At 40.2% G+C, this 23,429-nt stretch overlaps 1 protein-coding gene across 3 annotated transcripts in view; it reads right to left on the minus strand.

Annotated features, from left to right (window-relative positions):
* scn5lab (sodium channel, voltage gated, type V-like, alpha b) overlaps positions 1-23,429 on the minus strand; it is a 719,364-nt gene that overhangs the window by 399,928 nt on the left and 296,007 nt on the right. For all 3 annotated transcript variants that reach the window (XM_039753644.1, XM_039753645.1, XM_039753646.1), the window contains exons 11-12: positions 13,962-14,141; positions 5,368-5,694 (exon numbers count right to left, since the gene is read on the minus strand). In XM_039753644.1, the coding sequence (XP_039609578.1) occupies positions 5,368-5,694; positions 13,962-14,141 (507 nt within the window). The remainder of the gene's footprint in view (positions 1-5,367; positions 5,695-13,961; positions 14,142-23,429) is intronic.

The following is a 23,429-nucleotide window of genomic DNA, read 5'->3' on the forward strand; positions in this document are numbered from 1 at the left end:
TGATATTACAGATTTATATCATTGTTCATTAACATTCAGACATGCCCACTGCTGTACCCTTTAACAGTTGCATTGCTGTTTTGATCAATTCTCTCTCTTTAACTGTTTAATAGTCATATGCTCTGTGTGGTTGAATATCTCAGAAAGGATTGTCCCTGTAAAAAACACTAATGCAAGCTTCTCTGTAATCCCATTGAAAATATGTGTCATCTTGTAATTCAACTAATTTATTATGTAAGGCCTACATATTCATTAGGATTATAGTAGGAAACAGAAATGTGGTAGAATGCCCTGTAACCACCCCAGCTTTCACTGAATACCTCTGCATATGCATCATTTACCTGTCTTGCATTCATGATATAGATAAAAGTAGCCTGAGATCTAGCAGCAACTCAAATTGTCTTAGGTTGACTGTAAGCAGCATCAAGATTGCAATGGAAGAGGTGCAACAGAATCCGCAAAACAGTTATCACAAATAAAAGTGGCATAATTCCATGAATAGAAGGCACAAAAAACAAATGCAGGATACTTTGAAACATAAAGAACAGACGTGCTGCTAGGCGTGAGTAGACCAGTATGGGGCTGGGGTTTGGACCCAGGATTCTATAAATAAAATTTATTATTACTTTTATTATTAGAAACATGGGGCAGCCATATTAAGCACCACAAGTCAAGCACACATACATTAACTACACCATACATATGTTTTATACATTCTAAAGGGAAAATAAAGTGACAAACAATAGTACTGTATAATAAGAATCTTAACCAAATTATATGTGATAAATGTCACTGCAGAACTTATTATTGAGGTTGCCAAATGTTCAATAAAGTAAAAAAGTAAAAAAATTACATTTTTACAAATGACTTTAAAAATGTTTAAGGTCTCTTCTGTTTTTCAGTTGTAAAGTGCTTGCTGTCTGTTTCCATAAAATTTTATGGATTTAAAAAAAAAATCTGGAGGTGTCACATTCAGCTTGAACTAGTAACAGTTCACAAGCTTTCAGTGTTGTTTCAACTTCAGATGTTGGTTCAACTAATGTACTAACTGCAGGTAAATTATGATACTTCTTCCTTATTTTTTAAAATATCCTTTCAAATTTATTTCCTTATCACTATTGCCTGCCATTTTGTTGTTTACTCTTTGTAACAATTCTAGTAATTTAGCATCTTTACTGTAATTTGCTTGTTGAATGTGAATGGATGAGTTTTTAATTAATGAACTTTTTTCAAGTTTTTTTTAACTACTAGTGTTCACATTATTTTAAGGTAATTTGTTCTTATTTTACCTTCTCTGTACTTATTACTTAAACTTACTGCACAATTATAATTGGGGTCAACATTTTCTGTGTTTGCTTAGCAATTTGCTTGTGTTTTAAATTTTGTTTACACCATTTGTTTTCTTTGCTTTTCAGTAATTACATGGTGGCAAGTTTGTCTGCACCTTTGACATGTACCCACAGTACAGTGTTGCTAGTTGGTGAGACAACTGCTCATATAAGTGATCATAAGCAGCTATATAAATGGAGGTAAAATTTTGTTACACAGCCTGCGAAGCAACTGATCGAAAGTTTGATGCTACCAACTGACTATCTTTCGGTTAGTCCAGATGAATGGACCCAGACTATCAAGCAGCTGTGCGTTGTGTCTGAGAACTGCAAGTTGTAAATTACTTTGCCAAAAGAGGCATTCCACTTATTCAGGATTACAACTCTGCGATAACAACTGATGAGGATCAGAAACAATGCATTCTACAAACAGTTGAAATGCACAGGAAGATGCTTCCTGACAGCAGAAAATCTTTTGTGACAACATTTTCTAGTTAATGACTATAATGTTGTGCAATATAATTTTAATTTACTGTTATCTGGAAATGCATGGTAGAATGCTAATCAGTGACTGCAGAGACACTGCATTTTAATTTTGCATACTAGTGACCAACATTAAACCTATGATGAATATACTGAATAGTAAGCATCACATGTACAGAATTTTCATTTATCTCTGAAATTTTGCATACTTTGTGACACAAGTAAAAATGCTGTAAACGAAATGAAATTTCTTGCCTGTCATGAAATTGCACGGTCAGGGATCATAAAGCCCCACAACAGATAGTGAAGACAGCTGAGAAGATCATCTGTGTCTCTCTTCCTTCCATCATGGACATTTACACCATACGCTGCATCCGCAAAGCCACCAGCTTTGTGAATGACCCAACATACCCTTCACACTCACTGTTTACACTCCTGTCATTGGGAAAAAGGTACCAAAGCATTCGGGCCCTTACCACCAGAATGTGTAACAGTTTTTTTCCCCCAAGCAGTCAGATTCCTGAACACTCATAGACCGGTCTGATATTTGATATATGTGTTCTGCTCTGCAGTGTTGCACATGTTTGCACAGTTGACTCACATGCACCTTGTTATATATTATGTGTCTTTATGTTATGTGTTGTGGATTCTTCGTTGTCCTGTGTTCTATGTAGCACCATGGCCCTGGAGGAACGTTGTTTCGTTTCACTTTATGCTGTACTACTGTATATGGATGAAATGACAATAAATACTCTTGAATCTTGAATGTCATGTTTATATTCAACACATTCAGGGTTGAGAGTTGAGAAATTCCAAAATTTAATTTTTATGCCCATTTAAGTGCCACCCTAATATAAATCCTTAATAATATTAATGGTAAAATTAAAATTTATGCATATAATCATTTTTACTGCAGGGAAAAAAAACTTCTTTTATACACATTTCAATGCTGTCAGAAGTGTTGGAAAGTCCCTATATAATTCATCCATCCATCCATTTCCTAACCCGCTGAATCCGAATACAGGGTCAGGGGGGTTTGCTGGAGCCAATCCCAGCCAACACAGGGCACAAGGCAGGAACCAATCCAGGGCAGGGTGCCAACCCACCGCAGCCCTATATAATTACAATGTATTATTATTATTGAAAGTGAAAGATGATTGATATAAATAGAAAATATGTATAAGTACAAAATGTACTGAGTGATCATGTATGTACTGTTTTATGCTGGTGTGTACTCTATCATGCGAATGCAAGGAGGACTTTTCAAATACAATGACCCAAGACAAAATGTCAGCAAAGATATTTGACCTGCAAAAAATAACCAACTCATTGGGTCCCACATGTGAATACAAGATACTGCATTAAAATAAAATCATTGATTATATATATTTTATTGGCTACCATGCCTCTTTTATGGATAGCACAATTTAAATTCTAAATATTGTACTGGAGATGTGTAAGCCTTTACCATATCAGAAATGTTTGCTAGGTCTGCACAAAATTTCTCTAGGGAACAGCATAATGTGAGCTACGGCAGATAAAATATTCTTGCAGTTACAGAATGATAAGAATTTGTAGGCAAGTACTGATTCATACTCATCTTTTTGCTGATTTGCTGAGCCTTAATAATAATGAGTCTAATACTGACAAATAATACAGATATGAGATGTGAATGCTCAAATGTTGGAAATATTTAACACATCACACAAGTTTAACATTTGCTTAAATCTATGAAATCTGTATTTGTTTCATCTACATACACTTAAAGGGTATTTACTAAAAACACAATGTGTTTATATGTCATGAGTATGCATAAAAGAATCTGGTGCAAACTAGTTTAGTTATTTACCTTCAGGCAGGAATTCGGTAAGAGTTTAATATTTGAGTAGATGTGCTTTTATACAAAAGATATAGTGAAGTTAGATTAGTTAATGAAAAACAAGTATAAGATCAACACCCCCTCAGGTAGTGTTCTCTGTAGTCAATTTCTTTACTGTTCTGTGTTTAGGAGTGTATCTGATCTGCACAGTCACAGTACAATAATTACAGCATTTTAAATTAACAGAGTCTTCTTTAAAATATTCTTTCTACTTTTATTGACTAATGATATTTATCTTTAACTATTTTTCTTACTGCAGAGATCCTTGACCCACGGTCAGGGTTGTAAACTGCCTATCAATGCATGGGCTGCCAGCATTAAGACTGCCTAAAAATACATGCCTGTAAAATCTATAAATCATTTGTAAACGTAATTTGGCTGTCAGTTTGCTGTGATCATCAGAGAGTGCCTTGACATAGATGATTACAGCCAGAAAGGGTCAACAAAGGCCCAGTTGTGTTGACCCTGTCACAGTTAACATCATAAGGAACTAACAATTAGTAAAGCATGAGCTACCCAGACAAATGCCTACAGGGAAGTTATAGACAATAATCAGCAATGGGAAGAGAAAGGCAGTGTAAGTAAATTAGCTGCTCCATTGCTGCAAGTATCTAACGGCTGACTACTGAAAGTAGGAAATGTATAAATCACAGCACTAGGGAGTTTCAGAAAAAAAGGAAAAATAATACTGTAAATCAGCTGTATTACATATATCATAAAGCTATGTTTAAGAAATAAGACAAAAAAGCATAATCAGAAATCAATGTAATCAATCAAAAGTGAACACTCAATCCTTAGCAGTCCTGTAAATTATTTTATTCAAACACCATACACCATCTCATTTAGCTTAGTTAGCCAGGTCTTATACTGTACATCTATACAAGGATAGGTTTTGGTTTAATTTGGGATTGAAGACAAATAAAGTACCACCTGTATGTTTATTACAGTGACCAATCCAGTACACATCCCTAAGTTCTGATATTAAAATACCACAAACCTTCATCCATCCACCCATCAATTTATTTTCAAACATGCTTAATACAATTCAGAGTCTATCCTGGCAGAAAGACACACCACTGGAGGAAGTATCATTCCATTACAATGTATATTCACACACATTTCCATACTCATTTTTAGTTTGCCAATTTAAAGTAATCGATTAAGGCAACCTGCACTTCTTTCAAAAGCGAGATGAAAAGCAAAGTATCCAAAAAATATCAATGCAAACAATTGGAGAAATTTCAAAATAAACTTTGCCACAGAACTGGCTCAGATTTGAACCATTTTTCTGAGGCTGTGAAGCAGCATTACTGACCCCTATAGCAAACATGAAAATGGAAATTTGCTAAAGATGAATGTGCAGTATACTATACTGTAATATCATCAAAAAATCAATAAATTAGCCATATAACCTTATCAAATCATACATAACAAAATATCAATCTTTAAAAAACACATTATATACTATTCTGGTGTTAGTTTTGTGTAAAATGGTCAACATGGTAATCATTCCTGGGTCAGGGTTTATTGTTACTACTTATCTCAAACCTTGAAACTACTTTCATCACAGAAGTACATCAACCATTGTATGTGAAAGTTGCCAAGCTAAAGAGTAACACAATGATTACAGAAATATTTCAGATTGAGACATGTAAAACTATAAGTATGTCTACTCACATTATCTTCAGTTATAGGTCTTTCCACCACTACCGCAGGCAAGTTTAAAGAAGAAGGGGGTCCTAAGGAGACCACTCCATTACGGTTCATTGTGGCATTCAATTTTCCATTAATGTTCAGGCTTAGGGTATTAGTCTGGGAGCTGTGGCTTGCTATACTAAGGGAACTACTTCGTCGCTTGTGCCATGGTATAAACAGAGAACCTCTGCGACTCTCATTGTCCCCTGCTGCACTGTATTCATCATCTGCAAATTCAGCATCCTGGTCTCTGCTTCCAGGACTTCCCCGATGGCTGGACAAGATTGTCTGACTTAAGCGAGGAAAAACCTGAAAAATTAAAAAAAAAAAAAAACATTAGAATGAAGCACACACTGTTTGATAATTGTTCACTGTATTGTTTGACTTTTCATATTTGCTCCATTTACTATTTGCTTGTGTAGGGTAAAGTAACAATCTGCTAATGTTAGGGCAATTGGATCGTCTGCTCACAGAAAAAAACACTACAAGATGCATTAAATAAGACTCTTACCTAGATACTAAATCTGAGTAACAGCATGATCAGTATTTACAATATGCTTCACCTGACTGTCAGCGAACTTAGTCTGATATGGGTCATGGTGGAAACATGCAAACCAGACCACCCTATCTATCCTAACCAACTTCTTCCAAGCCCACCTGGTGAATTTTTATATGCTACCAGGCAAGTTGTATATAGGCTAATCCTTCCAATGAACCCTGTTTCTGTTCCTGAATCTTTTCTCAATGAGTCATACATTGGACACCATCCCAAGGAAGCTTCCAGGTGCATTTTTAAGTATATGCCTAATCCACCTCAAGCAGCTTCACTTGATCCACTGATGCAGCCGTTCTAATCTGAGATGTTTCTGTATTGCTGAGTATCCCAGCAATCTGATTGTACTATTATGTAACCACCTATTACACAAGTTAATTGTGATTATAATATAGACCATTTACTTCAAAATGTCTGTCAAAATTCTTTACAAATTTAATTGAACAAAAAAGTATCAATAACAAATATTGAAATACTGGTCACTTCAGAAACCTACCTTGATAAAAAAAATACTTGGCGTAGCCACAAGGATTTTGGAGTAATGATGTATTGCACCTCAATTGTGAAAACTGTTTTGTTAACAGATTGAAATAATAAAGTAGTCACTGGTCACTTGGTGTGAGGAGATTGCCACTTTCTTTCTGATACAGTTAGCAGGCTGAGTGATCATCCAACGGAGTGAACAACACAGTGGGAGTTACACATCATTGTTTTGTAAATGGCATTAACCAAGGTGTATTAGCCTCTATGTGTCTAGGTTCTATCTGAGGACACCCATAAGTTGCCCATGCCAAAGGCAGTGAATCCCTTTGGAGTACTTAAGTGTGACAGGCAGTACAGGCATCACTCATAATCAGTGCTTAACTAAATAGGGTGTGTGTATGTGCATTGAGCTCCAAGAGAAGACAAATCCAGAAATTAACTTGATGAGTTTCACTCACCCAATAATGACACACTTAGTGCTATGATAGAGCAAGCAGAGTGATTTGTTTTATAGTGTGATAATATAATATATATTCAGAACATAGTCTTTTTTTGTTTAAAACTGTATTTCTTTAAAAAAAAGTATATCAATATAAATTATAATTAAATAATTCAGGAATGGTTATATCCTGAAAGATCTGGTCTTGGGTATGATGTTAAACTGCATCCAGCCCTAAAAGTGGTCCTCCAACCTGCAGGGAAAACTTGTGAGTTGATGGCAGGATCAGCACTCCAAACACCATACAATCTTCATCTTCCAAAACAGCAGACAGGACTCTTTAATGCTCTCCACGGAGGTACCTCTGTTGTTGCGGCCCACACTATGAGGGTGATGGGGGAAAGCCCTCAGGAGCCTCATCCCTGGAAGGGTCAAAACCGTAGGTGAGCCAATGGGGTCAGGTCTGTTGGGGATTGGAATTGGTGTGGTGCTGAAGTGTTGCCCGCTGCACAGCAGCACTTGGGTCCCAATTTGAGGTGGTCCATCTGTGTAGATGCGTCTCCGACATAAATGATCATCTTCCTCTGCTGTCGGAGGAGCTTCGTAAATTCCGCATTTCAGTGGCAGCACTCTATGGGGTGGTTAGACCTGGGACTGGTCGGATCTCTGTAGGTTGGAACACCTTTTATTGGTTTGGTTGCTCTGATGGCTGTCATTCTCTGGGAGTAGTTGTTGCTGTGGTGGATCGGCTCCTTCTGATGGTGTTTGAGACTCAGATTAAGAGACTCTCTGGTGCCTTGTCTGTTGTCTCAGTGTATGCTCCGACCACAGTGAGTGATGTCTCAGTGAGGAAGACATTTCATTTGCAACTGCGCTCAGTGGTTGATGGGCTCTCACAAAGTGACACTCCACTTGTCATGGATGACTTCAGTGCGACCACTAGCACTGACAGAACTGGCTATTAGGATTTTGTTTGTCCCCGTGGATCTGGTGACCATGGGGAAAGTGGCTCCATGTTCCTGGACTTTGCCTGAGCTGCATCATTGGACTTGGTACTCCAATACTGGTGATGCGTTTAGGGGCAGACGATGGAAGCTCCTACAAAACTGCAGAGTCTACAGAAGTGCTCAGTTTGTGAATTCTGATCACAGACTTCTTGTTTCCACTCTGAAGATCCGGCTTAGGTCCAGTAGCTACCACCTACTAGGAGAATGAGGCTGGACCTGGCCAGCATCCAAGATCAGGCTATTTCTAATGAATCTTCACACAATTTTTTTCATGAGGAACTTGCAGATGTAAGTGTGACTGCCAATCCTAATGTTATGTGGGAGACCTTCCGCGACAAGACCATGAAGGTTACTCAGGGTTGTGTTGGTGCTGCCAGTGTTCCCAGAAGGAGGTATTTCATTTTGTAGTGCACCCTGGATATCATCAAGGGGTGTTGCAGCCTACTGCTTTATGGCAACTGGGACTACCAGGAACAGAAAAGAATGGCTAAGAGGACTCTGAAGGCAGATAAGGAGGCATTTGTTAGAGGAATCTGTGAGCAAGTGACACACCACCTATGGTCTAATGATCCTCGTCCTGCTTACAGATTAGCCGAAGCTTTATGCACATCTGAATCTGTTCCTTTGAGAGTTGCAGACAGGCTGGGTGATGGAATGGTCTTTACAGATGATGCTGCAGTTGTGACCCACTGGGCTGATTGTTCGGCTAAGATGCTGGACATCTCTGGGTCCATGGTTGTTGAGACTGATCCTCCAATTAGATGTGAACCACCCAATCTTAATGAGATTGCACAGGTGGTGAACCAGCTGAGGATAGGGAAGGCTGCAGGGATCTGTGGTATCCGGGGTGAACTTCTCCAGGCTGGTGGTAAGGCTGTCCTCCTGGCAAATTTCAACCAATCTTTGCTGAAAAACAGAGCTTGTCGCCCCTATCTGGAAAGGGTAGGATGATCGCCTGGATTGTGGCAACTACAGGGGGACAACACTGTTCTCAGTACCTGGTAAGGTATTTGCTAGGTCATCCTCAATAGAAGTCTAAAATCGACCGCATCCTGGTCCTGAGGGTTCTCATTGAGCACAAACACAAATATTGGCAGAGTTTCTTTGCAGCCTTTGTCCATTTTCATAAAGTGCTTGAATAAGTTGATCAATCTGCCCTGTGGGACTTTGGAGGATCCCCGCGAAGTTGCTGGATATCATTGCCGGCCTATACACTGGTACTGTGAGTGCTGTGCAGAGTGGAGGCAGAACCTCTTCGCTTTTCCCGGTTGATTCTGCAGTTTGTCAGGGGTGTGTTCTTGCTCCTTCTCTGTTAGGCAGGGTCATGAGGTCCAGAGTCTGTGGGGCATCTATTGGTGAAGAGAGATTCACTGATCTGGACTTTGCTGACAATGTTGTAGTCTTCACAGAGTAAATGGAGGCAAATATCAGGGCTCTTGAGAGACTTAACAAGGAGTCTGAGAGTTTGGGCTTGTGAGTGTTCTGGATAAAAACCAAGATCCTGGCCATTAATGACCTCTTGGGTACAGCCATCAGCAGTGTGTCTGTCTGCAGAGAGTGTGTTGACTTCATTGAGAGGTTTAATTACCTTAGCAGTGACATTCATGTCTCTGGTGACTCTTCCTATGAAGTCACTAGACAGACTGGGAGAGCATGGCAGGTCATGAGGTCGCTGGAAGAGGTATGTGACGCTCATGATATTTCTGCAAAAGTACAAAGATCCAAATCTTCTGAGTCCTGATGCTCCCTGTTTTGCAATATGGTTGCAAGACATGCACAGTATCCAGCGACCTCAGATGAAGACAGGACTCCTTCTGTACTATGTCTCTTCTGAGAATCCTTGGGTACTGGTGGTTTGGCTTTGTGTCGAATGAGCAATTGCTCATGTAGTTCCAAATGAGGCAAATTACTGCATCAGTTACAGCACTATGGCTATGTGGTGCAACTTCCCGAGGGTGATCCGCCTTTCGAGATCCTCATTGCTGAAGGATTGAACGGCTGGACCAGGCGAAGTGCAGGCCCACTTAACACCTGGCTGTGGCAGATAGATGGTTATTTCCGGAGGGTGGGACTGGACCACGTGTCTGCTATGGGGGTTACCAACCAGGATCCTGAGGTGTTTTGTTGTGTGTTGGGTGCATCAACGTGCTGTACCAATGAATGCTCCCCAACCTAACCTGACCTGAAAGATCTATCTATGTACCAAATTTAAATCCTTCTATGGTGGGAACAGAATACTCAATACTGTATATAACATTTTTCCGCTCATTGACTCAGTTTATACAGGTGCCGGTCATAAAATTAGAATATCATGACAAAGTTGATTTATTTCAGTAATTCCATTCAAAAAATGACACTTGTATATTAGATTCATTCATTACAGACAGACTAATGTATTTCAAATGTTTATTTCTTTTAATTTTGATGATTATAACTGACAACTAATGAAAGTCCCAAATTCAGGATTTCGGAAAATTAGAATATCAATTAAGACAAAAGGATTTTTAGAAATGATGGCCAACTGAAAGGTATGACCATGAAAAGTATGAGCATGTACAGCACTCAATATTTAGTTGAGGCTCCTTTGGCCTGGATTACTGCAGCAATGAGGCGTGGCATGGGAGTCGATCAGTCTGTGGCACTGCTCAGGTGTTATGAGAGCCCATGTTGCTCTGATAGTGGCCTTCAGCTCTTCTGAATTGTTGGGTCTGGCGTATTGCATCTTCCTCTTCACAATACCCCATAGATTTTCTATGGGGTTAAGGTCAGGCGAGTTTGCTGGCCAATCAAGAACAGGGATACCATGGTCTTTAAACCAGGTACTGGTAGCTTTGGCACTGTGTGCAGGTGCCAGGTCCTGTTGGAAAATGAAATCTGCATCTCCATAAAGTTCATCAGCAGCAGGAAGCATGAAGTGCTCTAAAACGTCCTGGTAGATGGCTGTGTTGACCTTGGACCTCAGAAAACACAATGAACCAACACCAGCAGATGACATGGCACCCCAAACCATCACTGACTGTGGAAACTTTACATTAGACCTCAATCAATGTGGATTCTGTGCCTCTCCTCTCTTCCTCCAGACTCTGGGACCTTGATTTGCAAAGGAAATGCAAAATTCACTTTCATCAGAGACCATAACTTTGGACCACTCAGCAGCAGTCCAGTCCTTTTTGTCTTTAGCCCAGGCGAGACGCTTCTGACGCTGTCTCTTGTTCAAGAGTGGCTTGACACAAGGAATGCAACAGCTGAAACCCATGTCTTGCATACGTTTGTGCGTGGTGGTTCTTGAAGCACTGACTCCAGCTGCAATCCACTCTTTGTGAATCTCCCCCACAGTTTTGAATGGGTTTTGTTTCACAATCCTCTCCAGGGTGCGGTTATCCCTATTGCTTGTACACTTTTTTCTATCACATCTTGTCCTTCCCTTCGCCTTTCTATTAATGTGCTTGGACACAGAGCTCTGTGAACAGCCAGCCTCTTTAGTAATGACCTTTTGTGTCTTGCCCTCCTTGTACAAGGTGTCAATGGTCGTCTTTAGGACAACTGTCAAGACAGCAGTCTTCTCCATGATTGTGTAGCCTACAGAACTAGACTGAGAGACCATTTAAAGGCTTTTGCAGGTGTTTTGAGTTAATTAGCTGATTAGAGTGTGGCAACAGGTGTCTTCAATATTGAACCTTTTCACAATATTCTAATTTTCCGAAATACTGAATTTGGGACTTTCATTAGTTGTCAGTTATAATCATCAAAATTAAAAGAAATAAACATTTGAAATACATCGGTCTGTGTGTAATGAATGAATCTAATATACAAGTTTCACTTTTTGAATGGAATTACTGAAATAAATCAACTTTGTCATGATATTTTAATTTTATGACCGGCACCTGTATATTGAATTTCTACTACAAAACGCAAACTTTAATCTTTATCTACTTCTGGAAACACATTGATCTCACAGCACAGAAAGTGACTAGCAACATGTACCTTTTCTTCTGCGCACATTTACATCCTGTAGCAGACTATGAAACAACACTCAAACATGATTTTGTGCATATTATTTGTGACTAACATCTTAAATTTTTCAAGACAGGCTTCTGTGACCATCTGCATTGCGACTGGTACTGTCTTTGCTGCTCAGCATTTAAAGCTTGATTTGTTTTGTTTTTTTAAATCCCAAAATGTTAATTTGTGGTGAGTCCTCAGACCGACCAATTTCACCTCCATTTACTTACAGTGATGATAATGATAACCAGTAGTGAAAAAACCCTTCTTAGAAATGTCTAGTGTCATGGACTGTATGCAGGGGCAGGCATCCTGGCCGGGAATGATGGTGGCTCCTTAATTGGACTGGTGGCCAGACCTATGCCATTCCAAGAAATGGGGCAAGGAAAACTTTCTTGCCCAGAACAGTGGCAGAGGATGTTGTTGCCAGAAGGAATACACGGGCATCCCGGATGGGTTAGAGCCAGGAACAGTACCCAGCCAGGAGGCCCATATAATGGAATTACTAAGGAGAACAATAGTTTTGGTACATTGCCTCCTCCAGAATGTTAAATTCCAACAGGGCACTATGGGACTTAGAGTCCTTTGTCTCACCCCTGTTGGGTGCCATGGGTGCCGCCAGGGGGTGCTGAGAAAACGGAGGAGTCATATGGCATGGGGTTTCCGCCTAACCCGGAAGTGCTTGTAAACTGCATGGGCAGAAGAACAGAAGCACTTCCGGGTTAGCCAATATAAAAGGACTTGCCAATCTCATCCAGGCATCAGGTAGGAGTGGACAAAGCTCGCCTGTGTGGCGTTAAGGAGTAGAAGAGAGAGAACAAGAGGAAAAATTGAAGAGTTTTGATTTGAAAGGGACTGGTGTCTGAGGTTTGAGGCTCTCTAGTGCCCCCTAGTGGATGACACTATACATTATGAAATCCTGTTACTATATTCTGCACATATGAAAATGAATAGAAATGAGTAAGAATTTGAGAATACAGTAATCCCTCGCTATATCGCGCTTCGACTTTCGCGGCTTCACTCTATTGCGGATTTTAAATGTAAGCACATCTAAATATATATCACGGATTTTTCGCTGGTTCGCTTTCTGGACAATGGGTCTTTTAATTTAGGTTACATGCTTCCTCAGTTTGATTGCCCAGTTGATTTCATACAAGGGACGCTATTGGCGGATGGCTTAGATGCTACCCAATCAGAGCATGTATTACATATTAACTAAAACTCCTCAATGCTATAAGATATGCTTCCCACGCGGCGCTTGTTTTGTTTGCTTCTCTCTGTCTCTCTCACTCTCTCTGCCTGACGGAGGGGGTGTGAGGAGAGGGGGCTGTTTACACAGTGGCTGTTTGCCTAGAAAATAGGACGCTCCTCTACAAAATGGCGCTTTATCCCGGTGCTTCTGTATACTTAAAAGCACGTATTGATTTTTTGATTGTTTGCTTTTCTTAGCGGAGTGCTCTCTCTGACATTATCTGCTCTTCACGGTGCTCCTTTGAAGATAAGATATGTTTGCATTCTTTTAATTGTGAGAAAGAACTGCCATCTCTGTCTTGTAATGAAGCACAGTTTAAACGTTTGACTAAAGGGTGTTATTTCATGTCTAGAGGGCTCTAATAATGTTAACAGTGTGGGAGAGTTTATAAGGGCTTAAAATATATAAAAATAACCATACAAACATATGGTTTCTACTTCACGGATTTTCACCTATCGCGGGGGGGTCTGGAATGCAACCCCCGCGATCAAGGAGGGATTACTGTATTTAGAAGGTCGTAAACAGGTTTTCTATGCTCTAACTGCGAAAATATTCGATTTATAAATAAAGAATCTTACTTCGCAGAAATTCATTTATCGCAGCAGAGTCTGGAACGGATTAACCGCGATAAACGAGGGTTGACTGTATACAAAATTATTAAAATACTACACTTTGGCATAAATATACAAAATATGATTTTCATTGATTTACATGAAACGATTTTCATTGTATTATAGACAAAAGTGCAAAAATGTATAAAAAACTACTGTGGACATTTCTTATTTTAAACTTTTACAATATAATGAAATCGTAAGTGGTGCAAGTTTCTAAATTACATACCTTTGGCAAATCAGTGGAATCCATTTTAGGCATTTTCTCCTCATCACCATCTTCTTCTGTCTCTTCAGAGAGAGTCTTCTGTCTTTTTTTTCTGTTTTTCCTCTCTTTGGCGTCTTTTAAGGCCAAAGGTGACATTTCTGGAGACAGAACTGAGTCTGTCTCTATTTTATTAACAACTGCCTATAGAGAGTAAAAAGCAGATAAGCAGTTTTTTTTTTTCTTTAGATAAATTATTAAGAAAGGTATACTGCACTGGTATAACAACTACAGTGGAACCTCAGGTCATGACCATAATTTGTTCCAAAACTCTGGTCGCAACCCTATTTGGTCGTGACCCATAGGATTGTATGTAAATACAACTAATCCGTTCTGGACTATAGGAGCGGTATGTAAATATATTTTTTTTAAGTTTTTTAAGCACAAAAATAGTTAATTATACCATAGAATGCACAGTGTAATAGTAAACTAAATGTAAAAACATTGAATAACTCTCAGGAAACCTTGAACAGAGAAATCTAACCTTGCAGTCTCTTTAAAAACAAGCCCAGTGCATTCTTTAACTGCCTTCTCGCATTCGCTCTCTCTCTCTCTCTCTCGCTTTCTTGTGCTCTCTCTCTCCCGCACTCTCTCGCTGCACAGGGAATGCACAAGGAGAGACTGAACATGTGTGGAAATCATCGGTATGTATGAACCAGAAGGGAAACTGGCTTGTTCGTCACCCGAGGTGTGTGGTCATGAACAGATGCAAAAGTTTTGCAAACTTTTTGGTCGGAACCCGATTTGTACGTGGTCCGAGACGTTCATGACCCAAGGTTCCACTGTACATGAAAAAAAACAGCATACTGCTAATATGTTGGTAAATCATATTTTATCTGCAGTAACAAAACAGCATGTACATTTTTAGTCATCAAGAATACATTTGGTTCAATATATAAAAAATATGATATACATATATATATATATGAAGTGTCAAAGAGACCTGAATCCTAGTCTTTCACTCTCTGTGAAGATGTACCATTTATTTGATGTACAAAAACAGAACTAAATGGTACTATTGTAGCTTCCTTGTGGTATTTTATAGTAGGAAATTTTACCCAAAATCAGTATTCCTTCCTTGAATGTTTGAGGATATGTTTAATTTTAAAACTTTCTCAATTTTAAGAACATGTTTATACTGGAAATCAACACACTGTAAGCATGTAAGGGTATATCACCTGTGTATCCTGCAGTAAACTGGACGTCTCATTTAAAATTGCACTTACACTGTGTTTCCACTGATACTGGAATAGATGTCAGCACTCATTGAACCATGAAGTGAATTTGTATGAAAAACAATTGTAGACCCTTTACTAAAGCAGCAGGACAAGTTCATTAGACAGAGACTGAGATGTACTGACGTGCTGACATCATCCATATGAGTTGAATTTTAAGAAGAAGCATGGAGTGTGTTGTGTTACTGCTGTTTACATTTTAGTTGCAGCTAAGGAGCTGTGCAGGAGTTTTCAAAGCTTTTTTACCCTTTAGAAGTTCTTTTTGCTTCTTTTTTTCCCCACACATGAGCAAAATAGCGGAGTGTTTTGGGGAAGCATTTGAAAAAGATTGTTGTTACTTGTACTTGATCTTGTTACTTGTATTCAAAGATAGCATTGGTGAGGCAAGGCAGGGCACAAAGCACAGAAAATAGAAGCTAAAATCACCAATTCCCTAAATAAATAATTGTTGTCATAGTGTTGAATAGTATAAAGTAACAGTGACTTCTTAATGGCAAGAGGTTAAGGCATAAAAAGAATAACTGGATAGAGCACTTACAGCACTTGGAAAAATAACGTGTTAGTGCTAGTTGAAACCATGGACATATATATTCATTCCTTTAGGAAGAATGCATTTATTTTAAGTACAGGTAGGCGGCTGACTTCAAAGCAGTTAATGGGGGAGCTCCACAGTATGTAGACAGGCATCTAGTGAGAAAGCAGCAATCAGGCACAAGCGGCAGTAGAAACAGAGAAGTGAATAAGTAAATAACTTGTCGCAGATTTTCTGTAAGTGAGTTTTCTAAGTAAGAAGAAAGTAGTGTCTAAGAAGTTTTACTCAATAGAACAGTTTTTAGCAGTCAAGAAGGTTAGCGTAATTGAGAGGGCATCAGCACCAGAGTTTATTAATATCAAGGAGTACAAGCAGTGAAAGAGGAGAACTTCAAAGTAGGGAAGTAATAAGAGGGGAGCAAAGTTAGGAAAACCGAAATGGCAAAAAAATAAAGTTAATAACTTCAAAGAAAAACATACAACAGGCAGTCAATGGGAGAAGAATACTGTACAAGCCCAAAGGGCTAGAAGGTGTTAAAATAACTGCAACAGTTTTTTAATTGGTTAACTTATAGATTTTAATAATTTAAGTTAAATAATTTAAATTTAGTAATCCAAGGCCAAATTTTACAAATGAAGCCACTACAATGCAAATGGAGTTTTTGGAGTATGACATGGTGTTGCTAGTCTTCCTTGAAGGCTACTTCTGCAGGAGATGCCAACTAATCTAGCACCACAGGCTCAGGGTTGCTAAACTGGATGAGGAGTTGGCTGGTCTGCATTGTAGTAGAGAGTTAGCAGACATAGTCCTGGTGAACATTAGGGGGACAGTGTGTAACCCCGTAAGGTGGCAGGGAAGAAGATTCCAGCCCAGACAAGTACAGAGAGGTGGGTGACAGTCGCAAAACACAAGGCAAAGGGTGCACACTACCCCAAATCATCAACCTCAGAATTGGAATTGTCAAACCATTTTCAGATCCTTGAGATGGTAGACAGGCATGACAAGCTCTAGCAAGCCCTTCAAAACCAGTAGGCAGAAAGGGAGTAGTTGTGATAGTGTGGTACTCAATCATTAGGGGAACTGAAGTGCAGGTTTGCTCCAGAGACTGAGAATCTCAAAGAGTGTGCTGCCTTTCAGTTGTACAGGTGGAAGACCATCCTGGAAGGGTGGATATGCTCTTGGACAGAGCAGGGGTAGATCCAGTTGTCTTTGTTCATGTTGACACAAATGATGTATATAAAAGCAGTTTGTCAGTTCTGTAACCCAAATACTGTATTAGGTGCCAAGCTGAGGAGCAGAACTGACAAGGTAGTCTTCTCTGAAGTTCTACCTGTGCCACCCGCAGTCCAGGTAAGACTGAGGAGATTAGAAGGCTTAAGGCATGGTTCAAATCTTGGTGTACGATAGAAGGGTATAGGTTTATGGGGCATCAGGATGAGTTGCATTTGTACTAGAGGGGCACCAAAGTGTTCAGAAGGCGAATGAGTAGGTTACTCAAGAATTGTTTAAACTAGGGAATGGGGGTTGCAAAAGTAAAATAAGAAAATTATTAAAAATAACTTTGAAGTGTCAAAAATACAACAATTGACTTAAAGTTGTATGTAACTGAACAGAGTTATGGTATTATAGCCATAATAGAAACCAGGCTAAAAAATAAAGATGTGGAAGAGTGTAACATAGATGGTTACACATTTTTAGGAAGGATAAATAGAACAGTAAAGGGGTGGGGGTTTACGTTTATATAAAACAGAATTTAAATGCATGTATTCTTCAGTTAGAAGATGAGCCACATCTTAGTGAGGACATAGTTCCTCTGAAAAGCGGAAAAAGCCTCATTTCAGGACACCCCAATGCAGACAGTAATTTCAATATACTGTGAGCTGGAGGGCTGATCGCACCCCAAATAGAGACAGACGCCCCTGGGAAAACCACAAACCCTGAAACACTGACTACACATTGCTCCTTATCCTTGCACTATAATGCGTAATACAAGCCTCGCGGTACTCCGACTTATAAGCCTTGCGCAGCGCCTGTCAGTTTTGGAATTGATTGTTTGCTTTTATCTCTCTCTGCTCCTAGCGAAACTGTCATCTCTGACTTGTCATGGAGCACGTTTAAGCTCATGTGTTTGCGGTGTCTGAATAAAAATCCTTCTTTTTTTCTACGACCTTCTGTGTCTCTGTGCAAATCTATGACCCAAGCGTGACAAGTGGTACCAGAAGTGGTTGCACAGATGGATGCCGCCGAAGACTTATTTCAGAAGTCTAAAACATTATGCACTTAAAGACTGGAAACTAAACATGGATGACCCAATCCGTGCGCAAATTCAAGATTTGATACATAAAGTGCACTGTTGGTTTGAAGGAGACGTGATGGAAACAGTTGTCGTGAATATATTACTGGCCGGCATACCTGAAGTTCTTCGAGATGAATTTCTACGCCATGATATTAAATCATTAACGATTATGTCCAGACGATTAGAGGGTTCACAGTCCGCTTGGAGAAAGAGCGGTGGATTTCGTGCTGCTTCGCAACCTGTGAATGAACGTCCAGGACATTCTCGTCGCTTCGATCGACAAGCTGCAGGACCTGAAAATCTAATGGGGTCAGGTAGGACCCCGGGAAATCCAGTCGTAGATGGGACGCCTGTTTCTGGGGAGACAGCGGCAACAGCGGGTCGACGAGACCGTGGACACTACAGAGCACGTCGACGTGGACGTCGCAGAGGATATTTCGGAAACGGAGCCGACCGTAGATGTTTCCGATGTGATCAGCTCGGCCATTTGGCAAGAGATTTGTCGCTTGTCTCCAGCTCATTCAATGGAGATTGGACTGGCCAAGATTTGTTGCTCAACTATTACATATCCGGATGGAAAAGATGGCTTGTTGATCCCGGTGAAATTGGGGACAGAGAAATCTCAGCATTGTTAGACTCAGGAAGTGACCTTTGTATTGTGAGACGAGACTGTCTTAATGAACAATGCCTTAGAGACTGTGAGACTGTAAAAATACGCTGTGTACATGGTGATGTTAAAGATTATCAGACTTTACTTCTTCCTTTAACTTATAGGGTTGCCACTTTAAGGTTTGGTCTGCCGTTTGACTCGTGCCCTTGGCCATTACTCATAGGACGGAGAAATGCCCTTTTTCCGAAACTGATTAATAAATGTAAGGGACCAGTAGTCCAGTCCACTAATGAACTTAGTGGGGGGGAAGAAGAAGAAACCAAGACGAAGAACTGGTAGCGGCCGGGAAAATCTAGAGCCCAACTTAGATATTGAACCCGATCTCTCCAGCGAGACGGAGGAGGTCACCCCGACAATCTTCCAGAATGGGCTGGTCCTTCTACATCTTCCCAGATTGCAAACGCCTCCGAACACAAACCGAGCGTTAACGAACAATCAGATTTTGTGCGTTTGCAGCATACTGATAGCTCATTAGAATATGCATTTAAACAGGCTCGCCCTGCTAATGACTCTTATTACCAAGAGCGTAATTCGGGGGTGTGAAAACCCACACTTTATAGAAAAGGACGGTTGCCTTTTCAGAGTGATCTCAGATCATTTGGAGGGGGAATTTATTGAACAACTGGTGGTACCTGAAGCACATAGGGAAACTGTTTTGCATCTGGCACATTCACACATCTTGGGGGCACCTGGGTGCCGACAAAACTAGAGACCGGTTATCAAAACGATTTTATTGGCTTAATATGGGAAAAGATGTTGAACGATTTTGTACTTCATGTCCAGACTGCCAGATCGTCTCTGCTTATAAGCCTCCTCGGCTCCCCTTTGTCCTATGCCCATATTGGAAGTTCCCTTTCAGCGTGTGGGATTAGATATTGTGGGACCATTACCTAAGACTAAGGATGGGTACCAATATTTGCTGGTGTTGGTTGATTATGCGACACGATATCCAGAAATGATTGCGCTGAAAAGGCCAACTCTTCGCTGTAGCCAAAGCACTATGTGAAACTTTTACTCGTATTGGTATCCCTAGAGAAATCTTAACTGATCAGGGCACACCTTTCACTTCTCGCATGATGAAACAATTGTGTGACAGCTTTGCTATTAAGAAATTGAGTACTACTGTTTACCATCCTCAAACGAATGGTTTAACCGGCGATTTAACAAAACATTGAAACAGATGATCAGGCGAGTTGCTCATAATGATCCCACAACATGGAACACTGTCCTACCTTTTGTTTTGTACGCGCGCGAGAATCACCACAGGCGTCCACTGGCTTGAGTCCCTTCGAGTTGTTATTCGCAGGCGGCGCGAGGCATCCTGGATGTGGTATGCGTGAGGAATGGATAGGAAACGAGAGAGCAGCTAAGGTCCAAGCTTTGCAGATCGACTAATTTCGTTGCAAGACAGAATTTCTATGCTTTCCTCTATTGCTGTGGAACACCAACAACGAGAACAGGAAACTCAGAAGCGTCTTTACGATAGGCGCAGCAAGCTCCGTGAGTTCAAACCTGGCGATCGTGTTTTGGTACTGGTTCCCTCGGATCCACACAAATTCTTAGCTAAATGGCAGGGCCCGCCATTATTGAGGAGCGTATGAGTCCGGTAAATTACAAGGTTAGAATACCGGGCCGGCGCAAACCATTCCAGATTTTACACATTAACCTCTTGAAGGAATGGCACGACCGACAAGAGGTTAACACTTCCTTGGCTGCTGTTTCTCAGACCGATGTTACCATTGGTAACGATCTTACTGACACGCAAAAGACAGAACTGTTATCTTTGATAGAACGGAACACTGATGTCTTTTCAGATTTACCAGGCAAGACTAACATTACAAAACATAAAATTACCACTGAACCTGATGTTCACGTACAGATGCGGCCGTTCCGGATACCGGAAGCGCGGCAAAATATTGTGCGAAGAGGTAAAAAAGATGCTGACACTGGGTGTAATTCGTGAAAGTAAAAGTGACTGGTGCAGCCCAGTCGTATTAGTCCCAAAGCAAGACGGTTCGGTTCGGTTCTGTATCGATTTCAGACGCTTGAATAAGGTCTCTAAATTCGATGCTTATCCCATGCCCGTGTCGATGAACTGTTGGAAAAACTGGGTCAGGCGAGCTATATCTCCACGCTAGATCTCACGAAAGGCTATTGGCAGGTGCCTTTAGAGGCTAGCAGTTGTGAGAAAACGGCATTTGCGACTCCTGACGGACTCTATGAATTTACAAGACTCCGTTTGGTCTTCACGGGCACCTCTAACTTTTCAGCGTATGATGGATCAGATCCTACGTCCTCACTCTGAATATGCTGGGGCATACCTTGACGATGTCGTGATTTTTAGCAATGATTGGAAAACACACTTAGAGCGGCTTCAAGCCGTTCTTGAAAGCTTGAGACAGGCTGGCCTTACTGCTAACCCTAAGAAATGTAAACTAGGCATGTCCGAGACTCATTACTTAGGCTATTCTATGGGCAAGGGTTTACTTAGGCCACAATTAAGGAAAATAGAAGAAATGCTTGTTTACCGAGACCTGAGACACAGAAACAAGTACGCGCTTTCTGGGACTCGCTGGTTACTACAGAAAATGTCATTCCAAATTTTGCACATAGAGCTGCTCCTCTTACAGAACTTACTAGAGGCAGAAAAAACCAACCATCTTGTGGACAGAAAATTGCGAACGTTCTTTCAACGATTTAAAAAAAGCATTGTCTTCTTACCCGGTTCTAAGGAACCCGGATTTCACAAAAGATTTTATCTTGCAAACAGACGCAAGTGCATTTGGTGTGGGCGCAGTCCTGTCACAAATTATGATGGAGAAGAACATCCAATCACATATTTGAGTAGGAAATTACTTCCTAGGGAACGCAATTATTCTACAATTGAGAAAGAATGCTTGGCAATTAGGTGGGCTGTGGAAGCGCTTCGCTATTACTTGTGGGGACGAAACTTCACTTTGGTAACTGATCATGCTCCACTTCAGTGGTTGTACCGACAGAAAGATACAAACTCTCGTCTAATGAGATGGTTTCTGGGTTTACAACCTTACAGTTTCACAGTAAAGCACCGACCAGGTTCTGAACACGTCAACGCAGACGTGTTATCACGACTAAATGAACCTAGTACAGAGAGTCGCTTGATTCACAGGAATGTGAATAAAGCTGAGGGGGAGGGTGTGAGCTGGAGGGCTGATCGCACCCCAAATAGAGACAGACGCCCCTGGGAAAACCACAAACCCTGAAACACTGACTACACATTGCTCCTTATCCTTGCACTATAACGCGTAATACAAGCCTCGCGTACTCCGCCGACTTATAAGCCTTGCAGCCTGTCAGTTTGGAATTGATTGTTTGCTTTTATCTCTCTCTGCTCCTAGCGGAACTGTCATCTCTGACTTGTCATGGAGCACGTTTAAGCTCATGTGTTTGCGGTGTCTGAATAAAAATCCTTCTTTTTTTCTACGACCTTCTGTGTCTCTGTGCAAATCTGTGACCAAAGCGTGACAATACATATTTTTAATAATATTAAAAATGCACCTTTACAGGGGAATATCATTGTCATGAGGGACTTTTACTACCTGAATATTAACTGGGCTAGTACAACAGCAGGAGTTAAAACATAATCAGTGACTGTTTTTTAAAACAGTATGTTAAAGCATAAATGCAGGCAGAAACCAATCTAGATTTAATATTTTGAAAAAACCAGGATAGAATTCAGAGTGTATAAGTGATTAAAACACTAGGGTTCAAGTGATTATAATAAAAAACAATTTTTAGTGTTTATGGAGAGCACATATTCAAAGACTGAAACAGTTTAAGTTTAACTTTGGCTGGGCAAATTTTGAATAGATCTCGCAAAGTCTATAATGGATAAACTGGAATAAGCATTTAAGTGTAGAAACAGTAAAGGAGCAGCGGAACAGGTTTAAACACGTTTTACATATAATGCAGTACAGATACACCCCGGAATTTGGAATAAGTAGGAAATTAATAAAGGGGTAGGTGAACAGATAAAAAAGAAGCTGCAATTGAAAAAACAGTTTTATAAGGCATATAAGACTAATAACTGTAATGTTAACGGGCGGACATATGAGAATATGAGGACAACCATTAAAAAGGATATTAGGGAAGCTAAAAAAACAACTAAACAGAAATATAGCAGATAAGGTGAAAGGTGACCCAAAGAGATTCTTTCAGTATTTTAGTAGACAAAGAACAGTAAAGGAGGAGGTGAAGTGTTTCAGGAATAGTAAAGGAGAAATAAAATACACAGACTCAGGTCTTCAAATATGAGAAAATGTATAAACTGCCAGCAGTAACAGAGACACCAAAAAGGTACTGAGGAATTTGGAAATTGTAGAGGGAGAAGTACTGCTCAGACTAAATATGCTAGAGTGCTTACGGAAGTAAGTATGTAAGTACTTTTATAAACATTTCATGTATATTTTTTGGAAGACACTGCACACTAGGGAAATTCCGATGGACTGGGAATTGGCAAATATCCCATTACATAAATAGGATGATCAGGCAGATCCAAGTAGCTATAGGTGAGTAACCTAACGTGCATCAATGGTAAGGAAATGGAAGGAATTAATAAGGATAAGATTGAGAAGTACATGATAAAAGCAGGAGTTTTACTGAACAGTCAGCATGGGTTCAGATGTAGGAAGTGGTATTTTACTAACTAACATGTTAGAAT

The sequence above is a fragment of the Polypterus senegalus genome, chromosome 5, assembly GCF_016835505.1.
Source record: "Polypterus senegalus isolate Bchr_013 chromosome 5, ASM1683550v1, whole genome shotgun sequence".
Taxonomy (NCBI): Eukaryota; Metazoa; Chordata; class Cladistia; order Polypteriformes; family Polypteridae; genus Polypterus; species Polypterus senegalus.